General features: G+C 39.4%; 1 protein-coding gene across 2 annotated transcripts in view; it reads right to left on the reverse strand.

Moving 5' to 3' along the window:
• Positions 1-16,718, reverse strand: part of dock1 (dedicator of cytokinesis 1) — a 589,776-nt gene that overhangs the window by 498,925 nt on the left and 74,133 nt on the right. For both annotated transcript variants that reach the window (XM_080205635.1, XM_080205634.1), the window contains exon 4: positions 10,521-10,576. In XM_080205635.1, coding sequence (XP_080061761.1) covers positions 10,521-10,576 — 56 coding nt within the window. The remainder of the gene's footprint in view (positions 1-10,520; positions 10,577-16,718) is intronic.

Consider the following 16,718-nt stretch of genomic DNA (forward strand, 5'->3'; position numbering starts at 1 on the left):
CACCATTTGTAGCCAGCCTATTATTTATACGTGATAAAATGCTTTTTAAAAATCCATGTAGAGAACATTCATTGTTTACCCTTCATAAACCTTCTCTGTCATTTCATTAAAAATTCAATTGGTCATTTGGCCGTATGAAAATCGAGTACTGCTGAAAACAGAGAAATGTCTAAATTTTTGTTAGGACACCTCATAATAATACCAATAAGGAGGAAACAACAATTGATATTAGTATGAGAGGCGTACCATGGTGCATTCTCCATGGTAACGCCTCTATCAGAGAGCACTTGCTAATCAATCATTGCTCTTTTGTCATACAGTATAAATTGTTTTCTGCTTATATTGGTATTCTTGTGAGGTGCCCTGATGAGTTCCAGACAAAAAGATTTGATATGCCTCTTTTTTCAGCAATATTTGAATTCAATTAGTTTAGTTGAGCATGATCTGCCTTTTACAAATCTGTGCTAGCTATCCTGAATTAATTCAAATTTCTCCAAATGCCTGTTGATTTTTCTCAAATTATTGTTTTTAAAACCACATCCACCACTGATATTAAACTAACTGGCCTGTAGTTACTAGCACTGTCCTAATGCTCTTTCTTGAATGAAGTTATATTTGCCACTCTCCAATCCTCTGGCAGGGAGGTCCTGCAGCATAATGGCTCACACCCTGCTTCTGAGCTAGAAGTTCTAGGTTCAGGTCCACTCCAGGGCTTACTGACCAAAAAAAGTGCATTCATAACACAGTCAAATAAGTTGATTACCTGCACGTATTTCAAGCACACATACTGCAGTCGGTAAAAGTGGGAGTTACCTTTCTCAATCATGTTTGATGCAGAGCAGCACCCATCAAGCTATAGCCTCTGGCTTCATGCAGAGATATGATCCAGGGAAAAATAAGCTGCGGAAAACAGATGTAAGCATGTGCTGCCTCGTGCATCTCTAGTTGAGGAAAATTTTCCAAGTCTAATACTTTGGCCTGTATACCTCCGCTGTATCTAGACAGAATTAGAAGGTTACCACTTCCTTTAGCAAACTAGGATGCAAGCCATTCAGACCAGTTCAGTTATCCACTCTAAGCAAAACAAGCCTTTCAAGTGCCTCATATCTGTACCATCTCCATTCCAACTGATATTTTGCCACATTCCTCCATCTTCATAAACACCAATATAAAGTAATCAGTAACCTGCACCTCTTATCCTCCTCCCGAATAGAGGGCATATCACCACAGGGATCGGTGTTGGGTCCTCTGCGATTTGTGAGTTTTATCAATGACTTGGAGGGGGCTGAAGGGCAGGTCAGTAAATTTGCTGATGACACCAAGATTGGTGGAGTAGTGGATGAGGTGGAGGCTGTCGTAAGCTGCAAAGAGACATTGATAGAATGCAGAGCTGGGCCAAAAAATGGCAGATGGAGTTTAACCCTGATAAGTGCAAGGTGATTCATTTTGGTAGGACAAATTTGAATGCGGATTACAGTGTCAACGGCAGGGTTCTGAGGAATATGGAGGAACAGAGAGACCTTGCTCATATCCACATATCTCTGAAGGTTACCACTCAAGTGGTTAGAGCCGTGAAGAAGGTTGATAGTGTGTTAGCATTTATTAATAGGGGGTTAGAGTTTAAGAGCTGTGGGGTTATGCTACAACTGTATAGGACCATTTTGAATATTGTGTGCAGTTCTGGTCACCTCACTATAAGAAGGATGTGGAAGTACTGGAGAGAGTGCAGAAATTTACCAGGATGCTGCCTGGTTTGGAGGGTAGGTCTTATGAGGAAAGGTTAGGGAGCTAGGGCTTTTCTCTTTAGAGCAGAGGAGGATGAGAGGTGACTTAATAGAGATTTATAAAATGATGAGGGGGATAGATGGAGTGGGCGTTCAGAGATTATTTTCTCAGGTGGATGTAGCTGTTACGAGGGGGCATAACTATAAGGTTCAAGGTGGGAGATATAAGAGGGATATCCAAGGCAGATTCCTTACTTAGTGTGGCTGGGGTGTGGAATGGACTGCCTGCTGTGATAGTGGAGTCGGACATTGTAGGAACTTTCAAGCAGTTATTGGATAGGCACATGGAGCTCACCAGAATGACAGGGAGCGGGATAGCTTGATCTTGGTTTCGGACAAAGCTCGGCACAACATCGAGGGCCGAAGGGCTGGTACTGTGCTGAGTTCTATGTTCTATTTCTTACCGTCGACTTATTATTTACATTCCAGGAGAAGATTTGGGGTTTTCTTATGTGTTGATTGCCATTAGGTTCATATTTTCTTTTGGCAAATCTCATTTTCTTCCTCACTTTCTCACTCAACAGCATTTTACCTGGCTCTCACTTGATAAAATCATTTTAAAGGAGCCTAGGCTTTGATTCCATTTGTTGGAATGTACCAAGCCTGTACCTAATGCATTCCTTCCTTAAAAATCACCCATTATTCCATTACAGTTATATTTAATCAGTCTGGCTCAGTTTTAGCCTGGTTAGTTCCCTTTTCATCCTTTTGCAAATGCCGAAAAAGAGAGAAACAGAATTTAAGTTTTGAGTCTGTATGATGACTGACTGAAATGTTAACTTTGTTTCTCTCTCAGACCTGCTGAGTTTTTCCAGAATTTTTTGTTTTTATATCACCATTCTAGTTCTTGTCCCTCTTTGTGATTTCCTGGTAGATTTGCTCCTTTGCCTCTCATTATTTGGAGGTCTAGAGTATCCCCTGTTGTTTCTCAACTCTAACCAAATGGATTCTGGCCTTGTGCCTCTCAAGGAGATCCGCTCTTTCCACCCATATAACGTATTCCATAATCAATACTACCACCATGCCTCCTATTGTCCCTCCTAGCTTTACGGAATACTTCACAGCCTGAAATATTAAATATCCAATCCTCACCATTTTAAAATGATGTTTCTGTATTTGCCACAACATCACATTTCCACATAGCTTTTGTATTTGTAGCTCACCAATCTTATTCACCACACTTTGTGGATTTAGATGCAATTTATGAATAGGAGATTTGATTAGATGGTTTTATTTAAAATGTTTTTGTTAATTAGAGATAAAACAATGTCCAAGAATGGAGGTTGTGAAATTATACTGAAATCTACTCATGGATAGACCATGTGATTTGGTTGCCATATGGACAGAAGACCAAGGTGAAACTCAAAGAAATTTAAGTGCTAGCTTTTACACTTGAGACAAAAGAGGAGCGAGCTGATTTTGTTTAACAACGGTCTCTGCTTCAGTCAGAGAGATCTAGGGGAGAAGAGTAAAAACAGCAGCTGCTATGTCAAACAAAGGGAAAGACTATTTCTGTGTTAAATCACAAAACCGAATGCAACTACGAACAGTTTCCCTCATCGGGACCTATGGAGATATAAAAACCAGGAATAGCCCATTCAAATAACTTATGTTGTTTTGAAATTTTACAGTCTTTTCATAGTTCACAATACTTCCAATTTCCATATTGCCCTGTACAGCAAGATCTAGGTCATCAGTTTATTTCAGGAAGAGGTGGAGCCCTACCACTGATCCCTGGGAAAGTCTACTTTATACTTTCCTCTAGTCTGAGGAACAACCGTTCGCCACTACTCTGTTTTCTGCTTCTCAACCAATTTTGTATCCATACTGGCATATTCGCTGCCCAATACTCAATCATATAGATTAAAAATACAGGATAAATGTTTCATTACATCTAAATTAAACAACATTGAACTGAATATTAATATATCAAATGATATTAGTCAGCAGGATTCCATCCTGCTCTGCCCAAGACTGCAAGGATCTACAAAAGGTCGTGAATGTAGCCCAATCCATCACACAAACCAGCCCCCCATTCATGGGCTCTGTCTACACTTCCCGCTGCCTCAGCAAAGCAGCAAGTGAAATTAAGGACCCCATGCACTGCGGACATTCTCTGAGAACGCTTTGCTGCTGGAAGTCAATCCAATTAAACTCAGGAAGGGTTGCTTGAAGGGATCTTTAAAACATCACTGCAAGACTTTTCCAGGTGGTGCAGGGAGGAGAGAGCCTACTGGATTGCCAGAAGGAATTTGAGACTTCATCAGAGGGTATATACCTGCTAAGAATATGGTGTATTCTCTATAGCACACAACATTGGGAATAATCTAGAAATTACAACATGCAAGGTCCTACTTTTCAACTTTCTTTTCTGCATCCAAAAATCTGACCATAGGACCTCAATACCTGCCCTCTCCAGAGGACAACTTAATTCTTACTATTTATCATTTCCTCCTATGCAGTATCATGGCCTGAAATGCACTGTTTCAAGACACTGTCACTTCCAGCAAATCCAATGCAGGTACCTACTGGAGAATAGTAGACACTCCAGGCTACTGTATTCCAAGCCTGTATCTATACTCTCAGATTCCCATCTATCTACTATCCAGAATACTTATTGCCTGTGAAGTAATATGTAAAGGAAAATCATCCTAAACAGCTTAGGAATCATTTTAAATTTGGGCTCTTTCAGTTCTAGTATCATGCTTGTGAATCTGCACAATTCTCAAATGAAACTCATAACACTTTCTCTGCCTTTCACTTGAATTCTGCTGAACAGAACCTTGTTCAATTTATTGTTCTTTGTTCCTTTAACTTAACTGTCCTCCAGGGACACAGAGTATGTCCCAAATTCCCGGGTTTCTAGATTTTCTTCTGTTCAGGGAAATATTTCCCCTGCAACTCCCTTGTCTTCTCCAGCTTAAAATTAACTCAGAAGTTCTTTCTGTTCTAGGGCGGCCCCTGATTACTAAGAAACAACCTAGTTTTCATTTAAGCCTCGTTTGCGTTCACATCATAAATTCTCATTACTGTACAAGCATTTGAACCAAACTGAAATCATTAACCCTTCAAATATAAAACCACAAATTAAACTAACTTCAAGCTTTGCCTTATTTCTAACACTCAGAAATATAGACCATCTTATACCACCTCTTTTTGCTGACAGAAGATTTGGGCAGAGTGTGATGTTTTCCAACTTTTTTCTATTGAATTCAGTGCCAAAGCTCAATTTGAACATTTCTAAAATTCTGCATTGCTGCATGATTCTCACTGTCAAGATCTGCAGCAGTCTGGAAAACTTAGAATGCCAGTGAGGCTCTCTTCATGTCAAAGTCTTCAGCTGATCAGACCACATACCCAAAATATTGTCAACAAATTTCAACAAGATCTTGCAAGTCTTCGTGTAACTACAGTAGAGGAATCATTAAACATGTTGCATATCAAATGCTTCACTTTAGCTGTCAGCTGTGTAAAGAAAGGGTAAATCAAAGGAACAGGAATGTGAATTGATATTGCAGTAATGCTAAGTTTTAACCTTTGTCCTGCCATGTGAAATTACTCCTACATTGAAACATCTTAAAATTTCTATTTAATTATAAAAAGAGAACGTATAAGAAAAGTGACTGAACTTAAAGTTGATAACAAAGACACCCTAAAATTAACCAAGTCACACGATCAGTGATAATATTCTTATAAGAAGGGATAGAACAACTGCAAAACTTTGTTTGTTCTACTGCTTGGGCAATCAGATGTGTTGCAGTTAAGTATTCCAAGTTTAGGTGAAGCACAAAGCTCTGGATAGGGGGAATGATGGGTATACTAAAGCTCTGCCCAGAGACAGGCCATGTGATTTGGTATTCATACAGAAAAAATCCATTCCAACACCTCTTAAAATCAGACAGTGAGAGTGAACGCAAGAGCGAGCTCAAGAAAGCAAGTGAAATTGCCATGAAATGTGTGTTAGCAAACAAGCAGGATGCCGGTGAAAGCTGGTTCTCTGTTCAAAAAGCCGAAACAAAACAGATGGGACTTTCGGAGAGTTTATAGGATAAAAAGTCGCTGAAGTGAACCTTGCAGATGGAAGGTAGTTCTAAAATTCTGGATCATTGTATGATTGGCAGAAGTGTGGTGCAAAGTGAAAGGAGTTGTAAGAAATATCTCAATTACATTAGTTAATGCAAAAGTATCTGTTCTTTAGTTTGATATATCAGTTGTCTGTTAAGTCATGCTTGATTTTTTTTGTTACAGTAAAATCTTAATGTGAAACATCGTCCTTCAATTATTTCCATTGGTTATTTGAGAAATTCATTTATTTTTAAAAGTTATCAGTCTCTAAGGGGATAGTAACATCATACAGAATTGTTTTTAACTATACCACTACATAATGTAAAGACCTGCTGATTGTCAGGTAATAAGGATTAGAGAAAGGTACAAAAGAAGTAAACTGTACCACAAATTTAGATTAGACTATTTAATCGATTGGAATGCTGAACTTAAAGCCACATAACATTGATTTCCCAAACGTCATGCTTGTTGTGTTGTAGGTACTTAAGTATATGCTGAAGTATCATTGCAAATCCTTTCGACATAAAAAATTTATATGTGCTTGACCTCAATGTTTCACAAACCTTATGGAAAATGAAAAATAGACAGAATACATAATGATAAATAAAGGCTTCCGCCAACAGTTCAACATTATCAGCTGCACTTTCTATTTCAGCAGCTTTGACTAAGAATCCTGTATTCCTACTTGTAGAATTCTGACAGAAAACTGGAAAACAAATGCTTAAAGACTACAGAGACCTGCTTTGAAATTTCAATGGCGTAGACTTTCCAGGTCAGTATCAGAGAATGAGCACACACAATACAGCCTTTGCACCGTTTGGTGCCGACTTCAGCAGGGATGCAAGGACAAACAGAGGCAGACAGCCAATTGTTGAGCATAATTACAGCACAGCCATGTCCCCTCTTCTTGTCATGAACTGAAAACATGTCCCTTAAGTTCTGTTTCCTGTTCAATGACTTGCACTGTTTTAAATAGAGCTGCCATCCACAACACTGCACAACGTCCCCTCACTGACCATACTAACCCCTTCTTACCCCCCAAAAAGTTTTCAACTTCCTCAGCTCTGATAATGCTCAACGCTCCAAAAAGGTTCACCCCTTAACTCTTACAATGTTCAGTTCCCTCACCCCATGACAATGTTAACCCTCTATCCTATGAAAATGTTCAACACCCCCTCTTCCCCCATCATCCCACATTTCCCAACAATGCTGACTTTTTAAATCATCAATTGGGCGGGAGCCAGGGATTTAAAAAGGGAAGTCTGGAGAGGACTGGGAGGCATTGCACATTGTCCAGAGGGGGCAGATGGGGTGAATATTGCCGGGGTGGGGCAGAGGTGGGTACACATTACTGGGAAGTGAGGGAGTGAATTTGCCAGGAGGAGCACTGAACGTTGCTGAGTGTGCTTTGACACTCCAACTGATTTACTTAAGAATTGCACTGACTTCATAGCTGCTTTGAAAGGCTCTAAGTAAATCCATGCAAAAACCAGGGGAAATGTAGGACACACAGTCCAAGTCTCTGTGGATATGACCATTTGAACCCACTGTTGTCGGAATCACAAAGCAGTCAGGGCAGGGTAAAACCAGCAACTGGAAGTTTAAATCTTGAAAGCATGCACATCAGGAGATCCTCAGGGTCCCTATACCCAACAGCGACTTCAGTTCCCTTGGAGCTTTTCCCCATTTCTGAAGACTTGGGCCAGGAGTGTTCAGAGTAAGACATTTCAAGTAGAAATTATTGCAGCTGCAAGGCATGCACACTGCAAAATACAACTGGGCTCAGAAGCACTAGGAATATCAACATTTCAAATGTCAAATGTCAACATTTCTGATTTTTCTCCTTTGGAGTTTGGGTCTCTGAGGCAACTCAGTAGAAAATACAAGCCCAAGTTTCTATAAGAGCAGACATCATGAAATAGCAAATGTACTATAAACCACCTTCAGAATATTTATTAACATTCAGATTTTCCCCAGCTTACCAATAATCAGTACATCAAAGTGTGTACATCATAATCTGGAGAACAAATATAAATGCTTAATTTTAAAAGCATTATATGCTAACAATTATCACAATTCAGTTATAATAACTCTCAAAGCATACTCTACAAGATTGTCAGATTACAATATATAAACAAGCTGCCTGCAAAAGACAAAGAAAAGTGCCAATTCCAAAGTCACAACGCAAACCAACAATAGCTCAGCAGTTTACTAGATCATTTTATACATATTTTCAAACCAGTTTAGTAGTATTTCTACAAAGCATAAAGTACATTAAATACAAAGTTGTTCATCTAAGTAAGGAACACAACCTGATAACATTTGATAAATGAACTTCAATTCAAAATGCAGAAGGCAGTAGATTTTTAACTTCTGTAAATTAAGGAAACCTCCATTTTGCAATGATATTGCAATTCTTTGTACACAAATGTTCATCATTGTGCAAACCTTTTAATCACTTGGATCTTCCATGAAGCATTGTTTATGTCAGATTGCCACTCCACTTGAACTTCTCTATGCCTCGGTGTTACTCTGCATTTCTTGCCAAGTCTTCCAAGCCTAACTTCACCAGAAATGCAGAGTGCAGCATCCCTTGAGAAACTCCATTGCAGCAGTGTGGCATCAGTGGAAGATGAGATGCACCCCTTTTTACAGCAGTAGCTGCTCAAACATCCAAAGTGAATGTGAGTAAACAAACGGGTAGGCAAGGTAGTGGGTAAATTGTGGCTAGCAAGGTCGAGAGAGATAGTCAAGTCAGAAGCTAGTCAGGTGGTTGGAGGTAGTTAGGGGGTCAAATGTCGTCAGTGAATCGATTACTATCGGAAGTCACAGAATTATTGGAGGTGCATTCCAGTTTAGCAGTAATCAGGTCTTGAGCAGGTACAATCAGTCCTGTAGTTACCCAGATGTAGACTTGGATTTTTCTCTGTAACGTTTCCTTGGTCACCTATTCAGATAAGTCCCACTGAACTATTCCAAAATCTCTAATTCTGGCATAGAGTTGGAGACATTTGTGGACAGTCCCAGGGAGCAGGAGAATTCCTCACGGAAAGTTCGAATTTCCCAGACAAATCACAGAGGTCAGCGCAATGGTATTTCCATCAGGTCCTGACTCGCATCTTGAGTCATGAATCCATTGTTATTTTATATTAATATTCATCAATGACAATGTTATAAATTTTGATTACTCATTTCATTTGTACTGTCAAGACAACTCAGCACCTGCCACCATGATAATTTTTCAATAAAATATTAATTAGCAAAATGTTTTGGGGTGAAATTTTGCTTTATTCCTGGATTCAAAACTGAAAAGTAGTACTTTCTCTATTTCAGTCACTGAACCATAAAATGTTCTCAATTCATGGACTATATGAATTTACAGTAGAGTAAATTTCTTCCAAATCTATCTCAACTTCAAAACAACACCCAATGTCTCAGTAGTTTGATATTTTTCATTCTTCACTCCAAAGCTTAAAAAGAAATCATCACTTGCAAGATAATCCTGCACTGTAGACCTGAAACAGCTTGAAATTACCCATAACTGGCAAAAAATATCAATTCAAATTCAGGCTCTACAAATAAAATTGCATAATGCTAATACAGTCACAAAATTACCCCCGCCCCTCCATGTATCCTGAGAACATGGCCCCATGTTTTAGATTCTCCAGTTGACGGCAACAATTTCTCAACCATATCAAAACCTTCAGAATTCTGTAGGTTTCAATTAGATCACCTCTCATTCTTCTATATTCCAGAGAATATAAATCCAATTTACTTAATCTTTCATCATTAACCTCCCCCTCCTCATCATCATATGCTTTGCTCATCTCCAAAGCATATATATCCTTTCTTAAATGTGGAGATCAAAACTACGCACACTATTCCCAATTTAGAGTGGTATGGTGACACAGTAGTTAGCACTGCTGCCTCAAAGCATCAGGGACACAGATTCCGTTCCAGCCTTGGGCGACTGTGTGGAGTTTGCACGTTTTCTTCGTGTCTGCATGGGTTTCCTCTGGGCTCTGATTTCCTCCCACAATCCAAAGTTCGGCAGGGTGGCCATGGTAAGTTACCCCTTAGGGTCCCAAGATGTGTAGGTTAGATGAATGAGCCATGAGAAATTTGTGGGGTTACAGGGATAGGGTAGGAGTTGGGGCCCGAGTAAGATGCTCTGTCGGAAGATTGGTACAGACTCAATGGGCCAAATGGCCTCTTCTGCATTATGGAATTCTATAGATTCTATGTGATGACACCAAAATTCTGCACAACTCTAGCAAGACTTCTTTATTCTTGTATGCTAATGAAGGTTTGTGTCCTTCACTTAAAAGCAGCGACTCCAAATTTATACTGATTTTCCCAAAAGCAATAGTTTATTATATATACAAACACTTTTTAAAAGTGGTTTATATCTCCTCTGTTATTGCTGTAGGCTCAAGTTTCATTTAATTTGTATATAAAGATATGGTATAAAATTATCTTATTCACAAAGAAACACAAGGTGGGTTATTAAAGGGTATTTACAGCCAGGAAGACATCAGATGTTATTAGCAAAACTGGCAAAATAGTCATTAGGTATAATTGAGAACAATATTGCTGAGAGATGCAAGTTAATGAATAAAATGCAACACAATTCTAAGGATACAGAAGTATTACTCAGAATGCACAGCTCACCCTTTGCCTTCAACTGTTGCTTCCTTTAACTGAATATAAGAAGCTGGAAAAATACCCTGTAAGAAAACAAAGTTAAGTTAGAAAAAAGTGTCTTTTTGCCATCAGTAATTGCGGTTTTATTTTTTTTTAATTTTACAAAATATTTCAGGATTCTGTCAAGATTGTTACATAGAAATGTTAACTGCCAACTGAATTAGCACAGAAGAAAACATCACATAGTTAACATATTGCTGGACACAACTGTCATATTCCACACACAAATGTATTCATTAATGCACCAGCTTCAATTTAACCAAATGCTGTAGTCAATGTTCCACAACTGTAATGAGAACATTTCGTAATGTCACAAAGCTCAGCTGTACAACTGCACTACAAGCTATTTTCAGCAGACAATAGAACTTGGACACACCCTATATCAATATTGCATTGGGGGTCTCTTGAAACGTCATAAAAAGAGATGAGCCCAAATGAACCATAATCAAATAACTGCAAAACCTTAAAAAGTACCTTTTCTAATTGCCTCCACGAGAAACCTGAACATTTATTTAGAAACACAAAGGTACTTCACATTACAAGATCTCAGTTTACCTAGCAAAAAAACACAGTGGTTTAACATTTATTATCTAAGGTCAAATTAAATCCAAACTCTCAACTCTTTTTTTAAAATCACTGTTTTGTGCATTATAACTTGAAATTGAAAAAAGTATTCCGAAACCAGGCTTGTTGAAATTCCATGTCGCTGAGCACCATTTTTTAAACAAGAATATTTGGATATTTCTGTTTTGAATAACATACAAAAAAGGTGATTTTGTAATTGAGCTCCTTTGTTTATGTAAATCATTCTATTCACATAATTCTGTGTTGTGTTCTTTTAACAAAATGAGAATACATGGGACTTAAAAAAACAATTTGTGGTTGAAGTTATCAAAAGAAATGAAAATGTATGCCAGCCACACAATTTCCTTGTTTTCCACCTTTCATGCAAAACCAAGTTATACATTATAAATAACTAGATTTAGTTTAATTTAATTTTTTGTAATTACATATGAGAGAATAAAAAGCCTGAGCAACATTGCATCGCACCATTTGATGAGCAGCTCTTACACACACATAACTAACAGGTTATGAATCAATCTTTCGCACAGCATCTGAATAACGTCCTGTATTCTTGTTAAATTTGAGTTAGGTTTTGCTGCTGAGAAAGCAAAGATGATGCCCCGAGGAACGCTTATGCACAAGAAGGCTGATTGGCGTTGTTTTGTTTAGAAACAACTATAAATGGAGACAGACTAATTACTTTAATATATTCCCTCAGCAAATACTAAAAATTAATAAATTTCATAATTTAACAAAAGATATACAAAACAGAACATCCAAGGCTAACTAAAATGCATAATCTCAGATTTAAGATTAGCATCTGGCATTAATTGCTATTTCTTACAACTTGTATCGAGAACATTTTCCTAATTTCACTTCTAATAGATCTAGCGCTGAATTTTACACAATGCCCTCCAGTCCTAGACCCTCCAACCAGCAGAAACATTCTCTCTCCGTCTACCACATCCAGCTATCACTTTGGTACAGTGTGCACTCCCTCCAAGGTCAACATATCATTTCTCAGAGTATGATGCTGAGAACTACTCACTGCACTCCTGGTGAAATAAAACTATGGCTTTACACATCTGCAGTAGTTTATAGCTGTTACAGTTCCCAATGCATATTTAACTTTTAAAATTTTATCAAAACATTCAAACACATTTTTATATCCCATTCAACACGAGCAGATGACCCATTTACAGTCAGTAAACAAGGTAAATCAGTTTTTCTTACAAACTGTTTTGAAGGGCACAGGGATAATTTTAACTCCTTTGACTGGAAACAGATATATCGGTCTTCTTTCCGTTCTTCCACAATTTTAATTCAACCTTCTGGTTCAAGCAACCCAGTGGTCCTTCTCAATCAGATGGGAGTCTAATTAATGTATGCAAATTCAGATCCCATGATGTACAATGTGTAATGGGTTAATTAGCCAGGATGTTAATGATGTTGATTATGTCACATGACCAATGGGACAAAACTTGGGTTTACTGTGTCCAGAAAATAATGTAATTATGAGGACTTGAATGTAAGTGAGGTAAATAAATAAGACTATGCCCAATCTGAATAAGAGAAACTTCATTCAGTTAGCAGACAACACAAGTAAAAGGCAATAATTCAAACTATGGTGGTAGTGCTGAAGGTTGCAGTTTAAGAAAACCAAAGCCATAGGTTGGTAACCCGTGACTAAAGTCCTAGGAAAAGCTCATCTTTGCAAAGAACAACAAAAATAAGGGCAAGGGACAGTGAGCAAACCACTCATGTCTACAGCACTGAAAAGCCACTACCCCTTACACAACCCTTCAAAAACATTAAGGATCCACAGCAAGGAGGGTGATTGGAGCTCTGGAGGAGCCATTTTGAAATATACTGAATAGCTTTGGGCTTTTATATGCAACTGGGGCATAATGAATGATAGCCTGTTGAGACAAGGAGTGGAGGAAGCCTCAGCATCCTATGAGATTTTGAGGGACTTCAAGAATTTCTTTTATTAGTGTCACAAATAGGCTCACATTAACACTGCAATGAAGTGAAAATGCCCTTACTGCCACACTCCAGCGCCTGTTCAGATACACAGAGAATTTAGCATGGCCAATGCACCTTATTAGCACATTTTTTTGGACTGTGGGAGGAAACACACACAGGCACAGGAGGACGTGCAAACTCCACATGACCTAAGCCAGGAATCAACCCGGGTCCCTGGCACTGTAAGGCAGCAGTGCTCATCATTCTGCCCTAATTATTTCGTCCCCAAGAAGAATCCATTTATTGAATGTGTGTGTTTCAACCAAAGTAGCCAGCAGTAGGTGAACCCATTGATTCGTTTATTAACATCTCATATAAACTGGCCAGTATTGCAACTACAAAGCTTTAAAATATGAGTTCATTCTCAACCAACTCGATTTGTCAGCATTCTAAATGAGGTGACAGCAGACTTCTTGCAAAGTAAAAGGGATTTGTCGCTTGGGAAGGTCAAACAGTTTGCAAGGCAGGTACAGCCAGCACAGCAGAATTGAGGTGTACTTCAGAGTTACGGCGAGGGTCTTTCCAGTATGTAGACCCAAAGTCAGGAGCTCTGCCAACCAAAATGTTAGCAAAAAACCCGCCAAAGCGGCTGAGTCATTGAAATGCTCCTTGAAGAAATCAAAGATCCCAATAAGCTGTTCAGGCCTTTTGGGCCAGAACTCTGGGGGTACATAAGAACTTAAGAAATAGGAGCAGGAATAGGCCATCTAGCCTGCCCCGCCATTCAATAAGATCATGGCTGATCTGAAGTGGATCAGTTCCACTTACCCACCTGCTCCCCATAACCCTTAATTCCCTTATCGATCAGAAATCTATCTACCCGTGACTTAAACACATTCAACGAGGTAGCCTCCACCACTTCAATGGGCAGAGAATTCCAGAGATTCACCACCCTCACCACCTTGAGGGGGAAAACTCTGTTCTAAACTGCCCCACCCCCCCCCCCCCCACCTTATTTTGAGGCTGTGCCCTCTAGTTCTGGTTTCCTTTCTAAGTGGAAAGAATCTCTCTACCTCTACCCTATCTAGCCCCTTCATTATCTTGTAAGTCTCTATAATATTCCCTCTCAGCCTTCTAAACTCCAACAAGTACAGGCCCAATCTCTCAATCTCTCCTCATAAGCTAACCCCCTCATCTCTGGTATCAGCCTGTTGAAACTTCTCTGTACTCCCTCCAAGGCCAATATATCCTTTCGCAAATAAGGGGACCAAAATTGCACACAGTACTCCAGTTGCAGCAAGATTTCCCTGCTTTTGTATTCTATCCCCCTTGTGATAAAGGCCAACATTCCATTCGCCTTCTTGATCACCTGCTGCACCTGCAGACTGAGTTTTTGTGATTCATGTACAAGGTCTCCCAGGTCCCTCTGCACAGTAGCATGCTGCAACTTTTCACCATTTAAATAATATTCCATCCTACTGTTATTTCTTCCAAATACAAAACAGAATTTAAACTGGATAGTGTAGCTGGGGTCACAGTCTTAACAGACAAATTTGACATGATTCAGGACTGACTTAATGAAGTAAAAATCCAGTTATCCAAAATAAAGCTACACAGTCCAGGAGGGACAGGCCTCAAAATGAAGAGTCAGATCGCTACAACATTTAAGCATAAAAATAAAGAAATTAATGTATCTCTTTATATCTTAGAGAGCCAACAATTTGTCCTGCTCAGCATGGTAGTATGGGCAGGACTTGTTCTTCTCCAAATAGGTGACAGTGGAGCAATATTCAGGAATTCATTTCTAAAGTTTTCCCGAGGATTAGGAAAAAAGTTGAAGTCAACTTATTACACAATGAGCCAATCTTCATTGAAGAAGCACCATCCATCAGACCACAGAAACAGACTGCAGATCTTCACTGCTCCAAGGCTCGAAGAGGTGGAAACAGGATGCACCAACAATGACAGCAATCATCCGCTGGATAAGCTTCTCGACCTTGGTTTGCTCTTTTTGTGACAGAGGTAAAGAGAAAGAAGCCGCCAGAGAGGCAGATGATCTGCAAAGACTGACAGAGGTACCAGACTTTACTGTACTCTAACTCCACTGTCAATCATGGTTACGTCTTTGTTGACTCTTTTGAGGAAAATCATCCGTTTAAGAAGGTAATAAAAAAGTGAATTTGTCTACTTATTCCACTAAGCCCATCAATGACATACATTAACAGTTGCAAGCAACCAGCAAAAGCGGGAAAGGCAAGATGTAGAACTCCAATTAGATCAAGTCAATAGTGAAAGTTCAGAGCTTATTAATTTGTACAAATGTGAGATACAGTTCTCACTTGGACCTCATCCACAAGCCATGGGCGCACTCAAGCTTCTTTCAGTAAAAATCAGAGGCCAAAACTACAGAGCTTGTACAGCTGATGAGCACCTCAGAAAAACTTTTTAAAAAAATCAATTATTAAATGGACCTCAAAGACACTGAAATTAAGCAAGAGTTACCCAAAGAGAACATTGAACTAAAAGCCCAACCATTAGCAGTCATACAGCTCTACCAAGTCATAGAGAAGTGTTTACACAATAAAATGGTACAACGTGCAGTTTTGGGCGCCGTACTTACGCAAGGATATTTTGGCCTTGGAAGGAGTGCAGACGAGGTTTACTAGGCTGATGCCGGAGTTGAGGGGGTTGAGCTATGAGGAGAGGCTGAATAAATTAGGCTTGTACTCGTTAGAGTTTAGAAGAATGAGGGGAGATCTCATTGAGACGTATAAGATGATGAATGGGATGGATAGGATAGAGGTGGAGAGACTCTTCCCGCTCAGAAAGGATAGCAGGACTAGGGGGCACAGCCTCAAGATAAAGGGGGGGCGGTTTAGAACAGAGTTGAGGAGGAACTTCTTCACTCAAAGGGTGGTGAATCTCTGGAATTCTCTGCCCGTTGAAGTGGTGGAGGCTACCTCGCTAAATATTTTTAAGACGCGGGTTGATGGGTTTTTGATAAGAGAGGGGATTAAGGGTTATGGGGAGAGGGCGGGAATGTGGAACTGAGCCACGACAGATCAGCCATGATCTTATTGAATGGCGGGGCAGGCTTGAAGGGCTAGTTGGCCTACTCCTGCTCCTATTTCTTATGTTCTTATGTTCAAAAGTAGATTAACATATTGTAGTACAGGTGTGCCTGCATGGGTTTCCTCTGGGTGCCTCCCACAGTCCAAAGGTACGTAGGTTAGGTGTATTAGCCATGGTAAATGCATGGCTTTATGAGGATAGGGGGAGTGAATCTAAGTAAGATACTCTTTCAAAAGGTCAGTGCAGACTCATTTCTGCACAGGAGAGATTCTAAAGTTAAGGGTTAATGGTAGTGTTATTTAGCTAATGATATTAATGATAATGTGAACATGACATCAGGGTCAAAATACCAAGAAACTCCAAGAGGGCAAGACACAGAACACAATGTCCAAAGAACAATGCACTTGCCATGAGGTCTTAGATGTTAAAAGTGTAAATAAACTGGTTTTAAGAGAAATATTACAGGCTATGTCCCTGTCACTCAAAGGAAAACAAACTCCATCCAGCTATAAGACAACACAAATAAAGAGCAATGAGCCAAAAGAAATTGGATCCTGACACAAC

The sequence above is a fragment of the Carcharhinus amblyrhynchos genome, chromosome 17 (assembly GCF_965287045.1).
Source record: "Carcharhinus amblyrhynchos chromosome 17, sCarAmb.v2.hapA, whole genome shotgun sequence".
Lineage (NCBI taxonomy): Eukaryota > Metazoa > Chordata > Chondrichthyes > Carcharhiniformes > Carcharhinidae > Carcharhinus > Carcharhinus amblyrhynchos.